General features: G+C 48.3%; 1 protein-coding gene and 1 long non-coding RNA gene across 7 annotated transcripts in view; one reads left to right on the forward strand and one right to left on the reverse strand.

The window, feature by feature from the left end:
* LOC310769263 overlaps positions 1-2,276 on the reverse strand; it is a 32,226-nt gene extending 29,950 nt beyond the window's left edge. The window contains exon 1 of the long non-coding RNA XR_014551587.1: positions 1,606-2,276. This is a non-coding gene — a long non-coding RNA (uncharacterized lncRNA). The remainder of the gene's footprint in view (positions 1-1,605) is intronic.
* MARK4 (microtubule affinity regulating kinase 4) overlaps positions 1-21,346 on the forward strand; it is a 76,581-nt gene that overhangs the window by 25,277 nt on the left and 29,958 nt on the right. For all 6 annotated transcript variants that reach the window (XM_083627059.1, XM_083627061.1, XM_083627060.1 and 3 more), the window contains exons 2-6: positions 8,250-8,516; positions 11,376-11,429; positions 16,743-16,791; positions 16,969-17,034; positions 20,359-20,429. In XM_083627059.1, the coding sequence (XP_083483185.1) occupies positions 8,250-8,516; positions 11,376-11,429; positions 16,743-16,791; positions 16,969-17,034; positions 20,359-20,429 (507 nt within the window). The remainder of the gene's footprint in view (positions 1-8,249; positions 8,517-11,375; positions 11,430-16,742; positions 16,792-16,968; positions 17,035-20,358; positions 20,430-21,346) is intronic.

Below are 21,346 nucleotides of genomic sequence, written 5' to 3' on the forward strand. Positions count from 1 at the left end.
TAGGAGGAGAGGCAGGGGATAAATGTGTTAAATATTCCCCCCCCCCATCTTAATCGTCTGTTTCCTAGCCCAAACATAACCCAACCTTTTCAACTATTCCTCCGAGGAGTCCTCGTCTATTCTGGTCTCCCTCCTTCTCGCAAGTGTTGGCAGGCAGCTATAAGGAGGAGACAGGCTCTACCAGGGTTTCTCTTTCCTGTGACACCCCCCCAAAAATACATGTAGGGTTGCCAACATTTTTGCTCGCTTTGCTCCTGTGCTGTTACCAGCTGCCTGAGACGCAGATAGCTTAGCTGGCGAAGCTTTTCCTGCCCCTTTTTCTCTGTGCATGGAAAAGTTTCACTTGCTGAAATGTCAACATCTAAGGCTGCTTCTAAAGACAGCTGAGCAGGACCCACTGAATAAAATAAAATAAAATCAACTTTGCAACTATGTGGTCCTGCGGCAAACCAAGCAGGAGAGGACTGCGTTGCAGGGGGATGGTCTAGATGACTCTTGGGGTGCCTCTGTGATTCTGTGACTGTCCTGGGTTATTATAGGGGCAAAGACGAGCACTCGGTTTATCTGGCAGGCTTCTACCGAAGCCTCCTTTTGCTTGTTCAAACAAGTTCGAAAGTGGGATGGAACGTAGATGTGAATCTATGCCTTGGTTCTAGCCCAGGGGTCAGCAAACTTTTTCAGCAGGGGGCCGGTCCACTGTCCCTCAGACCTTGTGGGGGGCCGGACTGTATTTTGGAAAAAAATAATGAACGAATTCCTATGCCCCACAAATAACCCAGAGGTGCATTTTAAATAAAAGCACACATTCTACTCATGTAAAAACATGCTGATTCCCAGACCGTCCGCGGGCCAGATTTAGAAGGCGATTGGGTCGGATCCGGCCCCTGGGCCTTAGTTTGCTTACCCATGTTCTAGCCTAACCCTCACCCTCACCCTCACCAGATATTTGGAACTACAACTCCCATCAGCCCTAATTGGCATGCCCAGAGGCATGATGGGAATTGTAGTCCAACAACATCTGAATGGAACCAGGATGGGAAAGACTCCCCTGCTGCCAACGGGCATAATAGAATCATAGTAGGGTCGGAAAGGGACCAGGAGGGTCATCTAGTCCAACCCGCTACAAGGCAGGATTTTTTTTTGCCCAACATGGGGCTCAAACCCGCAACCCAGAGATTAAGAACTTCATGCTCTGCCAACCGAGCTTATAATCAAGAGGCAGCTGTGAGGTGGAGGCTTCAAGGCCTTTGGGGATGTTTGTGTGACTTGTGGCTTTGTATGCTGAAGGGCGCAGGTTCAACCTCCGGGTGGGGCTTCAAAAAAAAGTCCTCTTCTGCCTGAAACCCTGGGGAGCAGCTGCCAGTCTGGGTAAGCATCACTGGATTCGAGAGGCAGTGTGGTTCAGTGGTGAGAGTGTCAGGAGTAGGACCCGGGAGACACCAGGGTTCAAATCTCTGCTTGGCCCAGAAGTGACCTTGGGGGCTGCTCCCTGCCTCTCAGCCCAACCTACCTCACAGGGTTGTTGTGGGGAATTCATTGAAGAGAGGGGGAGAGCAATGTACACCACCCTGATCTCCTTGGACGAAGAGGATGGGATATAAATACAATTGTTGTTTAGTTGTGTCCGACTCTTCGTGACCCCCTGGACCAGAGCACGCCAGGCACTCCTGTCTTCCACTGCCTCCCGCAGTTTGGTCAAACTCATGTTTGTAGCTTTGAGAACACTGTCCCACCATCTCATCCTCTGTCGGCCCCTTCTCCTTGTGCCCTCCATCTTTCCCAGCATCAGGGTCTTTTCCAGGGAGTCTTCTCTTCTCATGAGGTGGCCAAAGTACTGGAGCCTCAGCTTCAGGATCTGTCCTTCCAGTGAGCACTCAGGGCTGATTTCCTTCAGAATGGAGAGGTCTGATCTTCTTGCAGTCCACGGGACTCTCAAGAGTCTCCTCCAGCACGAAAATTCAAAAGCATCAGTTCTTCGGCGATCAGCCTTCTTTATGGTCCAGCTCTCACTTCCATACATCACTACTGGGAAAACGATAGCTTTAACTATACGGACCTTTGTTGGCAAGGTGATGTCTCTGCTTTTTAAGATGCTGCCTAGGTTTGTCATCGCTTTTCTCCCAAGAAGCAGGCGTCTTTTAATTTCGTGGCTGCTGTCACCATCTGCAGTGATCATGGAGCCCAAGAAAGTAAAATCTCTCACTGCCTCCATTTCTTCCCCTTCTATTTGCCAGAAGGTGATGGGCCCAGTGGCCATGATCTTTGTTTTTTTGATGTTGAGCTTCAGACCATATTTTGCGCCCTTCTTGGATCACTGCCTTGTTCTGGTGAAGGGCCTTGAATAACTCAGAGAAGCTGTGAGCTATGCCCTACAGGGCCACCCAAGACGGACAGGTCATAGTGGAGAGTTTTGACCCAACGTGATCCACCTGGAGCAGGAACCGGCAAGCCACTCCAGTATCCCTGCCAAGAAAACTCCACGGACAAAGACAACGGGGATATAAATACAATTAATAAACGAATAATAGCAGAGGGACGTGATAGATGGCAGCTTCCTTGGGCAGGAAAAAAAAGGAAGCAGTGCAGAGTTGAACTGTGGAACTCACTGCCACAGGAGGAGGCAGGGAAGGCCGCCAACCTAGATTGCTTTAAAAGAGGATTAGTGGGGAGTGCTACAAATGGCTACCTGCCATGATGCCAGTCTGCAGTTGGAGGCAGTCGTGCTTCTGAATCCCAGTTTCTGGAATCCACAAGAGGGAGCAGAGTGGTCCTGTGTTCAAGTCCTGCTTTCCTGTTTTCTCCCAGGCACCTGGCTGGCCACTGGGAGAACAGGAGGCTGGACCAGCTGGGCCATTGGCCTGATCCTGCAAGCTCTTCACTTGCATCTCCTGGGGAAAACCCCAAGTGCTGGCCTTCTCCTAGCTCTGTCAGGGTGGCAAGTGGTGCATCGCTGAACCTGGCTGGGAGCCAGCTCCTAATAAGCACCTTTCCACCTCTCATCAAGCTCCCCTCAGATGGGACAAAAGGGAACCCGCCTTTTCTCTTTCCTGTGAACCGGCCGGGCTTTGTGGCTGCGCCCTGCCTTTCAGGTTGGTTTTCATACCAACCCACTCTCTTTGCTCGCCAATTTTCGGAAGAGCCAGGCTTGCCTTCCGCAGGCCTGGATTCATAACTGGTTGGTGGAGATTTTTCTTCCCCCTTTCCGCAGACAAGGCTGAGTCAAAAGGAGCGAAGCGGTCGGTTGGCAAACCCACTGGGGATCAGGGTGTGTGTGTGTGTGTGTGTCCATTTCTCAGCTGCCACTCCAGAAAGAGCTCCTAAGCTTATTTTTCCCATCTGAGGTTTAACCCAAAGTGTCCGCAGGAGAAAGGGGGCGCGGGTGGCGCTATGGGTTAAACCACAGAGCCTAGGGCTTGCCAATCAGAAGGTTGGCAGTTCGAACCCCCACGATGGGGTGAGCTCCTGTTGCTCGGTCCCTGCTCCTGCCAACCTAGCAGTTCAAAAGCACGTCAAAGTGCAAGTAGATAAAGAGGTACCACTCCAGTGGGAAGGTAAACAGCGTTTCTGTGTGCTGCTCTGGTTCGCCAGAAGCGACTTAGTCATGCTGGCCACATGACCCGGAAGCTGTCTGCGGAAATATGCCGGCTCTCTCGGCCTATAGAGCGAGATGAACACGCAACCCCAGAGTTGTCCGTGACTGGACCTACCGGTCAGGGGTACCTTTACCTTTACTCGTGGGAGAAAGGGGACGCAGGTGGCGCTGTGGGTTAAACCACAGAGCCTAGGACTTGCCGATCAGAAGGTCAGCGGTTCAAATCCCCACGACGGGGTGAGCTCCCGTTGCTCGGTCCCTGCTCCTGCCAACCTAGCGGTTTGAAAGCACATCAAAGTGTATGTAGATAAATAGGGACTGCTCTGGTGGGAAGGTAAACGGCGTTTCCGTGCGCTGCTCTGGTTCGCCAGAAGCGGCTTAGTCATGCTGGCCACATGACCCGGAAGCTGTCTGCGGAAATATGCCGGCTCTCTCGGCCTATAGAGCGAGATGAACACGCAACCCCAGAGTTGTCCGTGACTGGACCTACCGGTCAGGGGTACCTTTACCTTATACAGTCATACCTTGAGTAATAGATGCTTCAGGTTGCATTTTTTCAGGTTGCAGACCGCTGAAACCCGAAAGTACCCGGAACGGGTTACTTCCGGGTTTTGGTGGTCGCGCATGCGCAGAAGCGCTAAATTGTGCTTTGCACATGCGTGGAAGCACTGAATCGCAACCCAGAGTTGTCCGCGACTGGACCTAACGGTCAGGGGTACCTTTACCTTTACCCATGGGAGAAGCTCTGTTGAATTCCAGTAGGATTTCAGAACCACGGTTAAAACGATCTCCTGGTTGTGGGTTCCCATTGGAATTTGATTTTTGAAAGTGCGTTGTCTGTTTGAAGCTAGTTTTGAACCGGAGGTCCCGTTTTTAGAGTGTGTGTGTCTGATTCGCAGATTCAAATCCAGGTTTTCTTGATTCCTAAAATGATGTTATGTGCTGGGATTCCTCCGGCTTGCCAAGGGGAAGGTCTCTGGGATGGGGCACCCCTTGGCAGGAGCTGGGATGGGGCACCCCTTGGCAGCCTCCTCTCCCGGCCTGTGCCAGGCGGTTCAGATTGGGCCTCAGGGAAGCATCGCTGTGGCTCTTGATCTCCATAATCTCCCCGGACTTAAAGATCTTTTGCTGTCTAAGCTCGTTAAGGCGAACGGCCTCCCAGGGGAGTTTTCTGGGACGTGGACTTGCCAGGCCGGGATGCCTCTGTGAACCCGGGCCGGGTGCAATTGCAGCCCCGCCAACGGTGCTGAGATCGCAAGCAGACACAAACAACACCTTTTAACCTTGCCTTGCAGTTTATTATCAACTGGAGTTGGGGGGGGGCTTCAACTTAGCTGTCAACCGTCCCTTATTTGGTGGGAAACTCCCTTATCCCAGCGCGTGTCCCGCTGCTGTACCTTATTGATGATGTCCCTTAAATTTCCCGGGTTTCAAAGGAAGCAGCTCCTCTCCCTCCCTCCCTGCCGGCCAGGGAGGAGGGAGGCTCCAACTGTGTTGCTTGGCTGTGTTGCTCACCCAATAAGGAGTCTAAGAATGACTGGGGGGTGGAGCTTGCATGCCTTGTGCCAATCAAATCAGCCGCGTTGCCTGGGGACTCGCCTTTGCTCAGCGCTTCCCAGCGGAGAGGTGACGGTGGTTTTCCTTGCTGCATCCCCTTTGCCGGGTTGCTGCGCTGTGGGAACCACCGCTTGAGGCTTCGTTTGGCTGCTGGTTGACTAAAATCCCTTATTTTGGCTGCTGGTCCCTTATTTTCAAGGCTGCTAGTCCCTTATTTTCAAATCTGTAAGTTGACAGCTATGGGCTTCAATGGATATCTATCTTTCTCTCATCATGGGACCCAAGGCCTTGGACAGGTAGTTTTGAGGGCGTCACCTGCTAGTAGATTGACAGGACACATCTCTGGGCCTGGGTAATTTTACGGTCACACGCAAGGACCAACGTGATATTTATTTATAAAAGATATTGGTGCACCACTGTGCCAAAGAATATGAAAGTATTAAAGCAGTTGTTTGTTTTGTTTAGTCGTTTAGTCGTGTCCGACTCTTCGTGACCCCCTGGACCAGAGCACGCCAGGCACTCCTGTCTTCCACTGCCTCCCGCAGTTTGGTCAAACTCATCCTGGTAGCTTCGAGAACACTATCCAACCATCTCACCCTCTGTCGTCCCCTTCTCCTTGTGCCCTCCATCTTTCCCAACATCAGGGTCTTTTCCAGGGAGTCTTCTCTTCTCATGAGGTGGCCAAAGTCTTGGAGCCTCAGCTTCAGGATCTGTCCTTCCAGGGATCACTCAGGGCTGATTTCCTTCAGAATGGAGAGGTTTGATCTTCTTGCTGTCCATGGGACTCTCAAGAGTCTCCTCCAACACCAGAATTCAAAAGCATCAATTCTTTGCCGATCAGCCTTCTTTATGGTCCAGCTCTCACTTCCATACATCACTACTGAGATGTATGGAAGTTAGCAAAGCAGTTAAGGTAAAGGGTAAAGGGACCCCTGACCATTAGGTCCAGTCGTGGCCGACTCTGGGGTTGCGGTGCTCATCTCGCTCTACTGGCCGAGGGAGCCGGCATACAGCTTCCGGGTCATGTGGCCAGCATGACTAAGCCGCTTCTGGCGAACCAGAGCAGCGCACGGAAATACCGTTTACCTTCCTGCCGGAGTGCTACCTATTTATCTACTTGCACTTTGACGTGCTTTTGAACTGCTAGGTTGGCAGGAGCAGGGACCGAGCAACGGGAGCTCACCCCGTCGCGGGGATTCGAACCGCTGACCTTCTGATCAGCAAGTCCTAGGCTCTGTGGTTTAACCCACAGCGACACCCGCGTCCCACGAGCAAAGCAGTTAGCGGCAGCCAAACGCAAAAACCATCTAATAAAATCCGTGAAGAAGTTAAGAGTTTTAAAACAGGTGTCAAATAACTGGTGTGGGGAAGATGTATTCTTAATAGCCTGCCTAGGCCTGGCAGAACAGAAATGTGTTCTGTAGGCATCTAAAAGTTGGCACAGAAGGCGCCTGCCAGATCTCTAGTGGCAGAGAGTTGCACAGGACTTGGTTTCTTTCTCTCCTGTGATCTCCTGGCGGGGTCTGTGTGTCCCTCCTTGCTGCTGCAGTCAGAAGACCATCTGCTGCACCACTGCTATGATACAGATGGTCCTGAGTTCAAAACTCCATGACATCTCCAGGCAGGGCTTGGGGAGAGAGCTGCGGCTGTCAGTCAGAGCAGACAATACTGAGTTTGGTGAATTAGTACAAAGCAGCTGTCAAAATGTTCCTACGACCCTAACACTATACCCCACCAACTCCTGGACAGCTACAGTGGCACTGGTTGGGAGAGGGGAGGAAGATTTGGCAAAAAATGGGGGGTTGGAGCTTGTGGGCATAATGAATGACCCCCCTACTCCCCAAAATGTACATCGAGAAGCGTGAAGAGGGCCAACTGCCAGACTGGCCCTGCTCTGAATCCTTTGCCCATTTGTGGTGTTTTTTTTTTAATCTCTTTTATTCAATTTCACATTACACATTTACATTCAAACATTGATCATAATCATTAACATTTAGTATTTCCTGAATCCTTAGACTCCACCCCCATGGTTTCCATTATCAAACATTTTCTATTGCATCATATATTTTTAATCCTGCCAAAGTCTTTAGTTGTTTTACAGTGTTCTCTTAAGTAAATTGTAATTTCCCCCCCATTCCTTCTTAAAGTTCCTGTCTGGTTTCTGATTTTCCCGGGCCATTTCGGCATAGTCCATCATCTTCATCAACCATTCGTCTCCGGTCGGGACTTTATCTTCTTTCCATCTCTGGGCCAGTAGTGTCGTTGCATAGACGAATAATCATTCTGCATCTAGAATTCCTAGTAAAAAAAAGGTTCTGGTTTTCCCCCACAAACGTTATTTTAAACAATTTTTTTCAACTCGTTATATATAACTCATTATATATGGTATCAATAGGTATGCGGGTGGTGCTGTGGGTTAAACCACAGAGCCTAGGACTTGCCGATCAGAAGGTCGGCGGTTTGAATCCCCACGACGGGGTGAGCTCCCGTTGCTCGGTCCCAGTTCCTGCCAACCTAGCAGTTCGAAAGGATGTCAAAGTGCAAGTAGATAAATAGGTACCGCTCCAGCAGGAAGGTAAACGGTGTTTCTGTGCGCTGCTCTGGTTTCGCCAGAAGCGGCTTAGTCATGCTGGCCACACGACCCGGAAGCTGTCTGCAGTCAAATGTCAGCTCCCTCGGCCAGTAAAGCGAGATGAGCGCGCAACCCCAGCGTCGTCTGCGACTGGACTTAACTGTCAGGGGTCCTTTGCCTTTACCTTATACAGTCATACCTCGAGTTACTGACGCTTCAGGTTGCATTTTTTCAGGTTATGGACCGCCGAAACCCGGAAGTACCGGAACAGGTTACTTCCAAGTTTTGGCAGTTGCACATGTGCAGAAGCACTAAGGCACGCTTTGTGCATGCACAGAAGCACCGAATCGCAACCTGCACATGCACAGACGCGGGTTGCGGATGTGCATCCTGCACGCATCACCCGAACGCCCACTGTATATTGTATCCCATGTGGTGATGGACATGCAAAATAACAAAAGCATTCTGGGAAAAGATATATCCTTTGCCCCTTCGTATGTAACGTCTCCGTCTTCCTTTTCTCCCCAGCACCAGCGCTGCCCGGTGGTCACCCTCGACCCGCCCCCCGCCCCGGCGACGCCTCCGCTGTCCCCGCAGCCCTCCACCCTGGCCAGCAGCCGCTCGGAAAAGGGTTCGTCATGGTCCAGCCGCTCTCTGGGCGCTCGCTGCCGCAACTCCATCGCCTCCTGCGCCGACGAGCAGCCTCACATTGGCAACTACCGCCTCCTCAAGACCATCGGAAAGGGCAATTTCGCCAAGGTTAAGCTGGCCAGGCACATCCTGACAGGAAGGGAGGTAAGCGGGGGCCGGAAGGGGTGGGGCGCAAGGATGGGCAAGAAGGGTTGCTTGATTGATGGATGGATAGATGAGTTACGCTTACTCGCATGCCTCTTCCTACCAGCTTACAGCAAGCATTCGAAACATCGAAATGCAAGCAGGTGAAGCACAGAGCACGTCAGCAAAGTCAAAAATCAACTACCGTATTTTTTGCTCTATGAGACTCACTTTTTCCCTCCTAAAATGTAAGGGGAAATGTGTGTGCGTCTTATGGAGCGAATGCAGGCTGTGCAGCTATCCCAGAAGCCAGAACAGCAAGAGGGATTGCTGCTTTCACTGCGCAGCGATCCCTCTTGCTGTTCTGGCTTCTGAGATTCAGAATATTTTTTTCTTGTTTTCCTCCTCCAAAAACTAGGTGCGTCTTGTGGTCTGGTGCGTCTTATAGAGCGAAAAATGCGGTACTTACCCGCACAGAATAAATTGAATTGCATACACACAAACACACATATACATATTTTCTAGGTTTAAGTACAACATACAGTGGTACCTCCAGTTGCGGACAGGATCCGTTCCGGAGCTCTGGACGGATCCTGAGGAATTTGCAACCGGGGGCCCTTGTTCTGCGCATGCGCACAGCGCAATTTAGCGCTTCTGTGCATGCGGCGAAACCTGGAAAAACACTTCCTGGTTTGCCACAGACATATTCCAAAGGACACGTAACTGAAGGTGACCGTAAGTAGTAATATGCTGTTGCTATGTGGGTGAGGCAGAAGGGGTCTCTGGAGGAAAAAGAAGGGGGAAGGTTGCCTTTCGCAGGAGCCTAAAAACACTCATTGCAGCAGGAAAGCTTGTTTTGTGGGCTGCCGCAAGGCTGGGTCACTGTGTCCCCCTCTCAGGACTGGGGTTGCCGATTTATAAACCAGCTCATAGCCTACTGAAGCAGTGCGGAACAAGCCAAGATAAACTGCGGAAGGTTACTAACTCAGTGAACTAAGAGCAATAAAACCCTTTCTGCAATTGTAGCAGTTAATATTCCATAAAATGACTCCGGTCACACTCCAACGGAAGCCTTCTCATACAAAATGTCTTGAGCAGAGACCTAAGATAGCAAGGCGCTTGTTGAGTCTTGGTTCCCGGACTGATGCTGAAAGTCCTCCCGTTGCCGCGGTTCTCGCGCCGCCAAATTTTGGGGGTGGCGGCTCTTTGTATCTTCTCATGGAACCTCCAGCTTCACGCGCAGTCTATCTGCAAGAACAGGATGCCAGGCTAGGTGGGCCTCTGGGAAGCTGGGTCGCTTCTTTGTTTGTCCAGAACTCACGCCCTGCCTTCTGTTGCAAGGGCCCTGATTATCACAAATCAATGCATAGAACAAGTTGTCGGAAATACCAAATGCAGCGGTACCTCTGGTTGCGAAAGGGATCCGTTCCAGAGGCCCATTCGCAACATGAAAAGAGTGCAACCCGCAGCGGCGCCTCTGCGCATGCGCGGGCTGTGATTCGCCGCTTTTGCGCATGCACGTTACGTCATTTTGTGCTTCTGCGCATGCGTGAGCGGCGAAACCCGGAAGTAACCCTTTCTGGTACTTCTGGGTCGCTGTGGGACGTAACCTGAAAGAACGTAACATGAAGCGGACGTAACATGAGGTATGACTGTACTCTCAGGTCTGTCAATTTCTCACATAGACCAATATGGTCCCAGCCTTTCTGAAAGCCAGTCTTCACCTGGTCCCTGCTGCTGCACTAGGTGGGTGCCAGCCTGACCTGTGTGCGTGCGTGTTCCACAACTGGGTTGCCAATCCTGAGGAGAGCCTCAGATTTCACTTAAGGCCAGAAATCGGCTTCAGTTTATTGTCCCGCACAAGAAGAGCTTACTGGACCAGGCCAAAGCATCTCGCAGTGGCCAAATGCCCCAAAGGACCTGGGAATCTAGGTAGACTGCGCCTGAATCTGGAGGCTCCATAGCAGCATCAGAAGAGCCAGTCCTGTTCTCACAGCCTGAATGTGAAGTCTGCAAGGCACAGATTCAAGCACCTGCCCAGCTTACCCTTATGCCGGGGAGAGTTAGAGCAGTTAACATTTTTAGTGCATGTGCAAATGGCGTTCTGGGTCCTCTGTGAGGCACCCCAGGACTAATTGGACACCGTCCCGGCATCCTCCTTGGTGATGTTTTCTGCAGCCGTGAGGAAGGGCTGGAGCAAGCCTCAGGTGCGTCTGTCTTGAGCAGGTGGGATGCAGGTGCGACTTTAGGTGGCGAGGGGGTAGTCTAGATGGGGGTGGGGAGGGAGAATGAGGAAAGGCAGAAAGGAAGGAGCAGGTGGAAATCACGGGGGGGGGGCTGATTTTGGAAAGGAGGATTTAGTGAATTATTGCTGGTAGGAACCAGCTATTGCATGGCCTTTTTAAAAGTTTTTATTTATACGTTTCAAGTTTATACATATCATTAGTTTTACAATCAATTGAACATTTCAGAGTTTGACTTCCTTCCCCCTCTTTCTGCGGTTCGTTAAATGTATTTTTTTAATACCTTCTGCGTATCCAAATTGATTTGATTTGCTCATTTAATTATCTGCTTTAAATATACACTCTTATGAAACTGCAGGTTATTGCAATAACCCTGCCAGTGTTTTTATCTGTTTGCAATTTATCTGTAAATATTCCAGAAGTTGTTGTTTTTTAATCTGTTCTTCCTTTGCTGGGACTTCTGCTTCTTTTCATTTTTGGGCGAGTAGCATTCATAAGTCAATTTCGATACAATTCAGGTTGTTCTGTCCCTATAATTCCCAAAATTGCATGGACGTTTCTCTCTCTCCCCCCTCTCCGCCCCCAGCCACCCCCACTTTTTCACCAGACTGATTTTCTGGCATTTCATTTCTTCCAGGTGGCTATAAAAATAATCGACAAGACGCAGCTGAATCCAACAAGCCTCCAGAAGGTGTGTATGTTTGTTGTTGTTTCAACACACACCCCCCCTTGATCAGAATTGTAGAACTCTAGATTTGCAAGGGACCCCCAGAGTCATCTAGTCCAACCCCTTTGCAGTGCACAAATGCCCCAAAGGGTGTTTTGGCCCGGGGTGGGGGGTATCAGGGATTGCAGGGGTCGGCTGCTGGGGAACCCCATTACCCAGAGAGGATTCCCCAGGTGGGCGCTAAGAGGCAGAAGGCAGCTGGGGGGCGGACTCTGGAGGTGTAAATAATAATAATAATAATAATAATAATAATAATTTATTATTTGTACTCTGCCCATCTGGCTGGGTTTCCCCAGCCACTCTGGGCAGCTTCCAACAAAGATTAAAAATACATCAAAATGTCACACATTAAAAACTTCCCTGAACAGGGCTGCCTTCAGATGTCTTCTAAATGTCAGGTAGTTGTTTATCTCTTTGATATCTGGTCGGAGGGCGTTCCACAGGACGGGAGCCACTACCGAGAAGGCCCTCTGCCTAGTTCCCTGTAGCTTTGCTTCTCACAGTGAGGGAACCGCCAGAAGGCCCTCAGCACTGGACCTCAGTGTCCGGGCAGAACGATAGGGGTGGAGTATACTCCTTCAGGTATACTGGACCGAGGCCGTTTAGGGCTTTAAAGGTCAGCACCAACACTTTGAATTGTGCTCGGAAACGTACTGGGAGCCAATGCAGGTCTTTCAGGACCGGTGTTATAGGGTCTCGGCAGCCACTCCCAGTCACTAGTCTAGCTGCCGCATGGCAGAAGAGGGGCCCAGAAAATGGCAGAAGAGGGGTCCAGATCCATTCCTTTCCTCCTCATGGTGGCCTAGAATTGCGGAACTGCAGAATTGAGAGGGACCTCCAAGGGACATCTAGTCCAGCCCCCTCCCACCAGATGTCAAAGAGAACAACAACTACCAGACTTTTAGAAGACATCTGAAGGCAGCCCTGTTCAGGGAAGCTTTTAATGTTTGATGTATTACGGTATTTTAATATTTTCTTGGAAGCCGCCCAGAGTGGCTGGGGAAGTCCAGCCAGATGGGTGGGGTATAAATTATTATTATTATTATTATTATTATTATTATTATTATTATTTGGTTCACACAAGTTCCTCCCCCCCCCAGTAAATAAATATGTTTAGGGGTACTCTCATTTTGACTCAAGACGATCACCATTTTATAGTTCAAATTGGGAAAAATAAATACAGTAAACGGACAAAAGTATGAAGATCCACAAAATGTTTAGGGGTATGCGTACCCCTGCGTACCCCCCCCCCCCCCGGAAAAAAAGCACTGGGTTCACGGGGACCCTGTTCTCTCTCTCTCTCTCTCTGGGGTCTCTGTCTCCCTCACGTCACTGACCCCCACCCACCATTCCCTCCTCTGGTCTGCTCATTGCCAAAGACACCCATCGCTCTTCATCCCCCCCCCCGCTTTCTGCCCCCCCTCCCTAATTAGCGCCTGGAGTCCAAGTTGGTCGCTGTGGTAACGCCGCCTCCTGCCAGCATCTCGCTGTGGGGGAGGTTGTGGGGGGTGGAGCTGCTAATTAGCGGCTGGATTTTCCAGGCCAAATGAGCTTGGGGAAGATGGGGGGGGGGAGAGATGGATATTGAAGGCCTTTCCTTGCCCCCCCTTTCAAATTAGTCATTTCCCCTGGCAAGGGGCTGGGGGAAGCTCCCTGTTCAATCCAGTCTTCCCAGTTGCAGCCAGACTGACACCCCCAGCATCCTTTTGGGCGGCGGCGGGGGGGGGAGGCCCTGTACTCCCTTGGAAGCCTCTTTCCTTCTCTCCCCCCCCCCGAAATCCATCTGCCATCCATCTCACAGCTCCTTTTAAGGGGAAAACCCCCCATGAAATGGGTGCTCCCTCCCCAACTCCCACTGACTGCCCCCATTGATGGGTTTCATAAACAGATCGCATTCCTAATCCTGACATTTAATTAAGAGAATCGTAGGACTGAGCTGTGCTGAAGAGGCAGTGTGGGGCAGTGGTTAGAGCGCACAACCTGGGAGAGTTCAGGGTTCAGATTCCCTCAACACGGCCACCCTGAAGCTCACTGAGAGAAAGCTTGTTTTCTGCTGCTCTTGTTGTTGTTGTTGTTGTTGTTGTTGTTGTTGTTTGGTCGTTTAGTCGTGTCCGACTCTTCGTGACCCCCTGGACCAGAGCACGCCAGGCACTCCTGTCTTCCACTGCCTCCCCCAGTTTGGTCAAACTCATGTTTGTAGCTTCCAGAACACTGTCCAGCCATCTCGTCCTCTGGTGTCCCCTTCTCCTTGTGCCCTCCATCTTTCCCAGCATCAGGGTCTTTTCCAGGGAGTCTTCTCTTCTCATGAGGTGGCCAAAGTATTGGAGCCTCAGCTTCAGGATCTGTCCTTCCAGTGAGCACTCAGGGCTGATTTCCTTCCGAATGGAGAGGTTGGATCTTCTTGCAGTCCATGGGACTCTCAAGAGTCTCCTCCAGCACCATAATTCAAAAGCATCAATTCTTTGGCGATCAGCCTTCTTTATGGTCCAGCTCTCACTTCCATACATCACTACTGGGAAAACCATAGCTTTAACTATACGGACCTTTGTTGGCAAGGTGATGTCTCTGCTTTTTAAGATGCTGTCTAGGTTTGCCATCGCCTTTCTCCCAAGGAGCAGGCGTCTTTTAATTTCGTGACTGCTGTCACCATCTGCAGTGATCATGGAGCCCAAGAAAGTAAAATCTCTCACTGCTTCCATTTCTTCCCCTTCTGTTTGCCAGGAGGTGATGGGCCCAGTGGCCATGATCTTCGTTTTTTTGATGTTGAGCTTCAGATCATATTTTGCGCTCTCCTCTTTCACCCTCGTTAAATGGTTCTTTAATTCCTCTTCACTTTCTGCCATCAAGGTTGTATCATCTGTATATCTGAGGTTGTTGATATTTCTTCCGGCGATCTTAATTCCGGCTAGGGATTCATCCAGCCCAGCCTTTCGCATGATGAATTCTGCATATAAGTTAAATAAGCAGGGAGACAATGTACAGCCTTGCCGTACTCCTTTCCCAATTTTGAACCAATCAGTTGTTCCATATCCAGTTCTAACTGTAGCTTCTTGTCCCACATAGAGATTTCTCAGGAGACAGATGAGGTGATCAGGCACTCCCATTTCTTTAAGAACTTGCCATAGTTTGCTGTGGTCGACACAGTCAAAGGCTTTTGCATAGTCAATGAAGCAGAAGTAGATCTCTTTCTGGAACTCTCTAGCTTTCTCCATAATCCAGCGTATGTTTGCAATTTGGTCTCTGGTTCCTCTGCCCCTTCGAAATCCAGCTTGCACTTCTGGGAGTTCTCGGTCCACATACTGCTTAAGCCTGCCTTGTAGAATTTTAAGCATAACCTTGCTAGTGTGTGAAATGAGTGCAATTGTGCGGTAGTTGGAGCATTCTTTGACACTGCCCTTCTTGGGGATTGGGATGTAGACTGATCTTCTCCAATCCTCTGGCCACTGCTGAGTTTTCCAAATTTGCTGGCATATTGAGTGTAGCAGCTTAACAGCATCATCTTTTAATATTTTAAATAGTTCAGCTGGAATATCATCACTTCCACTGGCCTTGTTATTTGCAGTGCTTTCTAAGGCCCATTCGACTTCACTCTCCAGGATGTCTGGCTCAAGGTCAGCAACCACACTACCTGGGGTGTACGAGACATCCATTTCTTTCTGGTATAATTCTTCTATGTATTCTTGCCACCTCTTCTTGATGTCTTCTGCTTCTGTTAGGTCCTTTCCACTTTTGTCTTTTATTATGGTAATCTTTGTACGAAATGTTCCTTTCGTATCTCCAATTTTCTTGAACAGATCTCTGGTTTTTCCCATTCTATTGTTTTCCTCTATTTCTTTGCATTGCTCGTTTAAGAAGGCCTTCTTGTCTCTCCTTGCTATTCTTTGGAAATCTGCATTCAATTTCCTGTATCTTTCACTATCTCCCTCGCATTTTGCTTGCCTTCTCTCCCCCGCTATTTGTAAGGCCTCGTTGGACAGCCACTTTGCTTTCTTGCATTTCCTTTTCGTTGGGATGGTTTTAGTTGCTGCCTCCTGTATAATGTTACGAGCCTCCATCCATAGTTCTTCAGGCACTCTGTCCACCAAATCTAAATCCTTAAACCTGTTCCTCACTTCCACTGTGTATTCATAAAGGATTTGACTTAGATTGTATCTTACCAGCCCAGTGGTTTTTCCTACTTTCTTCAGTTTAAGCTTGAATTTTGCTATAAGAAGCTGATGATCTGATCCACAGAGTGGCTCAAACACTTAATACGATACCAAAGGCAAGAGGGCCTCTGAGCATGCGCAGAATGTTTTTTGCTGCTGCTGCCACTGCCAAATTGTCAGGGTTTGCCAGGATTGTGGAGAGAGGCTTCCATGTTAAAGCTCTCTCGCCTTGGCACCTCTTCTCTTTAGAAATTAACTCTTCCTGCCATCCCCCTTCGGAATACCTGAGAGCAAAGTACCGTATTTTTCGCTCCATAAGACGCATCTTTTTACTCCTAAAAAGTAAGGGGAAATGTCTCTGCGCCTTATGGAGCGAATGCATGGTCCCTTTTTTTTAAGAAAGAGGGAAGGGGGTGTTGGAACAAAGCCGCTGAGCAGCTGATCAGCAAGCGATCGGGGAGGGAGATAAGGGACTCTAGAGATAAAGGAGGCTGCCTGGGAGGGGGGAGGTAAAAGCCCATGGATCCTCAGGATTTTTGCATTAGGTCGCCCCAAATTCTCCATCAGATCACATAGCATGTCCATGGCTACGGCCTGCACCAAAAAAATCACACACCCACTGTTTCCTGGGGCCGCAATGGTGCAAAAATGTGGTTACAAAGCACGGATCCACATGGATTCTCAATATTTTTGCATTGGGCTACCCCAAACTCACCGTCAAATCACATATCATGTCTGTGGCCGTAGCATGAACCACAAAAATTATCCATCCACTGTTTCGTTCAGAATATTTTTTTCCCCTTGTTTTCTGCCTCTAAAAACTAGGTGCATCTTATGGTCATGTGCGTCTTATGGAGCAAAAAATGTGGTATCTGTGGGGAGGAAATAACTGCCTCCAGAGCGATTTTGGGAACAGAGTTTGCTTGGGGAGGAACCAGCAGGAAGGTTTCCTCTTTCAGACGATTCACGCAGCCCACTTTCATTCTGAATAAATCGTTTTCCCAAATACAGTATGTTCTTGCAATGGGAACATGTCCAAAATGTGTGTTTGTGTGTGAAAACATGCGGCGACCGGCCCTTGGAGAGGATGACTTGGCTTAACCCACCTTCCTCCTCCCGTTTTTTGCAGCTCTTCCGAGAAGTCAGGATCATGAAGGGTCTGAATCACCCCAACATCGGTAAGAGAGCCGGGAGCCTGGAAAGAGGTCCGCCTTCGTTCACAATGGCAGCTGCCTTTCTCTTAAGGAGCGCGAGGGCAGGACCAGGAGGGAGGGAGAGGGTCATGTTCAAGAAATCCAGGCAGATCTTGCTCCGTGGAATCCGGGGGCTGAAATCTCTCTCTCTCGCTGTTGCAGTGAAACTCTTTGAGGTGATAGAGACAGAGAAGACGCTCTACCTAGTGATGGAGTATGCCAGCGCAGGTGAGTCGGGGGCATGTAGCATTCCCAAAACAAGGAAGGATTGGACTCTGATTAATAAAATACACACAAGGCTTGACCAGCAGGACTCTGGGTTGTTGTTGTTTAGTCGTTTAGTCGTGTCCGCCTCTTTGTGACCCCCTGGACCAGAGCACGCCAGGCACTCCTGTCTTCCACTGCCTCCCGCAGTTTGGCCAAACTCATGCTGGTAGCTTCGAGAACACTGTCCCACCATCTCGTCCTCTGTCGTCCCCTTCTCCTTGTGCCCTCCATCTTTCCCAGCATCAGGGTCTTTTCCGGGGAGCCTTCTCTTCTCATGAGGTGACCAAAGTCTTGGAGCCTCAGCTTCAGGATCTGTCCTTCCAGGGAGCACTCAGGGCTGATTTCCTTCAGAATGGAGAGGTTTGATCTTCCTGCAGCCCATGGGACTCTCAAGAGTCTCCTCCAGCACCAGAATTCAAAAGCATCCATTCTTCAGCGATCAGCCTTCTTTATAGTCCAGCTCTCACTTCCCTACATCACTACTGGGAAAACCATAGCTTTAACTATATGGACCTTTGTTGGCAAGGTGATGTCTCTGCATTTTAAGATGGAGTTGCCAATAATAATACCTGTCCACCCCTTGGCCCAGGTCGTTTTATTCACAAAAGAACTTTTTACACAGTGTTCGTAAGAACCAATCAGATTTCCTCTGAGCATTTCAAAAAACCCATGTGGGACAAAGTTAAAGTTAAAACTACAAAGAAACTATTTCCTTCTTGAGCATGCATAGTAAAAGTAAAGGGACCCCTGACTATTAGGTCCAGTCGCAGACGACTCTGGGGTTGCGGCGCTCATCTTGCTTTATTGGCCGAGGGAGCCGGCGTACAGCTTCCGGGTCATGTGGCCAGCATGACTAAGCCGCTTCTAGCACACCAGAGCAGCACACGGAAATGCCGTTTACCTTCCCGCCAGAGTAGTACCTATTTATCTACTTGCACTTTGACGTGCTTTTGAACTGCTAGGTTGGCAGGAGCAGGGACAGAGCAACGGGAGCTCACCCCGTCGCGGGGATTCGAACCGCCAACCTTCTGACCAGCAAGTCCTAGGCTCTGTGGTTTAACCCACAGCGCCACCCGCATCCACACAGCATGCATAGTAGTCCAGAGTAAATAAAGGAGGAATAAAAGGAGGAATGCATTCAGCAAAACCCCAGAGGTCGTAAACAGGAATAAACAGGAGAGACAGGATGGCAGCATTTACCATCTCTTTGTGAACTCTCTTCCTGACCCTTAAGATCTAGCTAAAGATTAAACTACATCAAAGTAGCCTCCTATCTCTATGTATTGAGGATGCCTGATGAAGCAACTGGCCTGTATTTCAGAATGCATATACGTGCCTGTCATGTAGAGAAAGCAAAGGTGGAGAGGCCTGTGGGATTCTATCAGAAACTGTTGTCAATGAATCAAACCCAGTCAACGCAGTGCTTTCATAGCAGACACAATGGCTTGCTCCATATTTCATAATTCCTCATAGCAATCCCACCTGACCCCCACACTCTCACACTCTCGATATTTGCACCCCTACAGGGGCACAGTTTCTTTCTTTCTTTCTTTGGCGATCCCTCGTAGCCGAGTAAGATTGTCTTCCATAAACATGGATCTTAACAATGAGTCCGTAAGTGACTGTGGAGGCCAATTCTGGATCCTCATGTCCTTCCACAGTGGGGACATTGGTTCCTGGGCGGGAGTTGATCACGATGTGGATTTACCAAGCGTGCCTTCCTCTTAGCACGTTTCTCCCTTGCATCCTGAGTTCGAGTGTCTTCAAAGCCCATGACACCTTTGGTCAAGGCTGTTCTCCAACTGGAGCACTCGCAGGCCAGTGTTTCCCAGTTGTCGGTGTTTATACTACATTTTTAAAGATTTGCCTTGAGACGGTCTTTAAACCTCTTTTGTTGACTACCAGCATTACACTTTCCATTTTTAAGTTTGTAATAGAGAAGTTGCTTTGGAAGATGATAATCAGGCACAGTTTAGCTCCATGCCAGCCCTTGCCCAGTACACTGCCCACCCACTTCCACAGTTCTGCGGGCATTGCATCCATTTTATGACCTTGTTGCTCAATTCGATATTTTTGCATTTATTTATTTTTTAATGCACTGCGGTATTTTATATTTTGCTGTTACTTTGATTTATTTTTTATATTTATAATTTTACTGAGATTATTATAGTAAATTAAAATAAATAAGAAAACAGGAAAACAGAAAAAGAGGGCAGGTAAGAGAATACATAAAAAACCATATTTTCATCCTTCCAATGTATCAATATCAATCTTTTTGCAGAAATGAGGTCACGGAGAATCCATTTACGCTGACCAATGATTACTTTTATTTATGATTATTTGGCAATGATTTATAGTAACTGTTGAGTCAACTTCTGTCCAGTCCTCATTTGCTGATATTTTGAGAATTAATTTCATTGCCTGCCATAATATTCTAATGGATTATGGACTATCACCTTATTCAGTGTATGTTGTTTATTTTAAGTCATATTTTTAGACATTGTTTTGCATTGGGTCAGATTGCTAGAGGACGTGGGGGTCTTTGTTCTATATCTCGTTTTTTTCTACGGCCCGCAAGACGCCTTGTGCGCAGCTAGGGATTATTAGGAGAGGAATGGAAAATAGGACTGCCGATATCATATTGCTGTTGTGCAGAACTATGGAGCAAGGTGTGCAGTTCTGGTCCCAGTAGAACTGGGAAAGGTTCAGCAAAGGCCACCCAAATGATGGAGGGGATGCAGTGAGTAAGAGGCGAAATGATGGAAGATTTAAATGACAATTTTAGGTTATATTTTAGTGATCAAGATTTAATATATATTTTTAACTGCCGCTATATCTGTATTGTCTCTGTTATACCCAATTGCAATGCAATGTATTCCTGTTGTGTTTTATGATTTTCCTGATATTGTAAGTGAACCGGAACTGGTCTGTGACCATAATAATAAAATTCAATTCATTGATGGAAGTTTATGAAAAGTGGGGAGGGGAAAAGTGGAGAGGAGAAGTTTTTCTTCTTTTCTCATAATACCCACATTTAATTAGGCTGAATGTTGGAAGATGTGGGACAGATAAAAGGATTTTCCCCCCATGCAGCACATAGCTAACCTTTGGAACTCCCTGCCACAGGAGCCAGTGGTGGGCACCCGCTTGGGTGGCTTTAAAAGAGGAATAGACAAATTCATGGAGGAGGAGAGGGCTTCTCATGGCGACTAGCCAGGATGCCACTGGCCTGATCCTGCAGGCTCTTCTGATGTTAGCCTAACGTCCTTTTCTCTCCGGCTGTAGGAGAAGTCTTTGACTACCTGGTTTCCCACGGGCGCATGAAGGAGAAGGAGGCTCGGGCCAAGTTCAGACAGGTGAGGAGAGGAGACCCCAGCCGGGGGCCCGGCTGCTCTTTGGGTGCCATGAAAGGGGCGAGGGGTGATTGGCAGGAATGTGGCTTGTCTGATGTTTTGGGTTTTTTTTAAAAAAATATTTAATCATTTTTTCAATACAAACAACAACCACAAACAACAGGAACCATAATAGCACCAGTAACTTGACAATTCAGATTTGAATACACAGATATACCTATGACTACACCATTTTTTCTTTGCATTTTATTTATTTATTAACATTCTTATATTACATCGGTAAACATTGTCATATTACATTACAGGACTTACTAGAATATAATTTCCAACATGTATGCAAAAATTATATACAAATTTTATATGCCTAAAAAGAAAATGAAACAACAACAAAAAGAAGGAAAGAACAAAGAAAAGGAAAAAAACCCACTTTCCCCCCAAAAACCATATACATACCAACACACTAGACTTCCTGTCTTTCCTGTTGTATATTTCTTTTTTACAAATGAATGTATTCTTACTATTGTATATTTCTTTACATTTTATCTAATACATTCCTATATCAATATGTGCTCTTAGTCTTATTTCTGAACTCAGTCTGGCTCCAACGTCAGTCAAATGCTAGCATAGATAGCGAACCTTTACTGTATTTTGGAACATATGTTTTATATCTATCCCACTTTTCCATAAATTTTTGTTTTGAATTGCCTCTCAGGGCATTTGTGACTACACCTTTTTAACAATATTTTCCCACCACTCTCTCCTCCCACCACTATCCACCTTATCGCTTAAATATTCCTTCCAGATTTCTTCATATTTATCTGTTCTTAATTTGCGTCAATTCGTTCGTATGCAGCTAATCTGTCCATATTATCAATGGATAATTGCGGCTCTTCCAATTCATCAAAACACGTTTTTTTGCT

The sequence above is a fragment of the Podarcis filfolensis genome (assembly GCF_964270895.1).
Source record: "Podarcis filfolensis genome assembly, chromosome: 8".
In the NCBI taxonomy this organism is placed as follows: Eukaryota; Metazoa; Chordata; class Lepidosauria; order Squamata; family Lacertidae; genus Podarcis; species Podarcis filfolensis.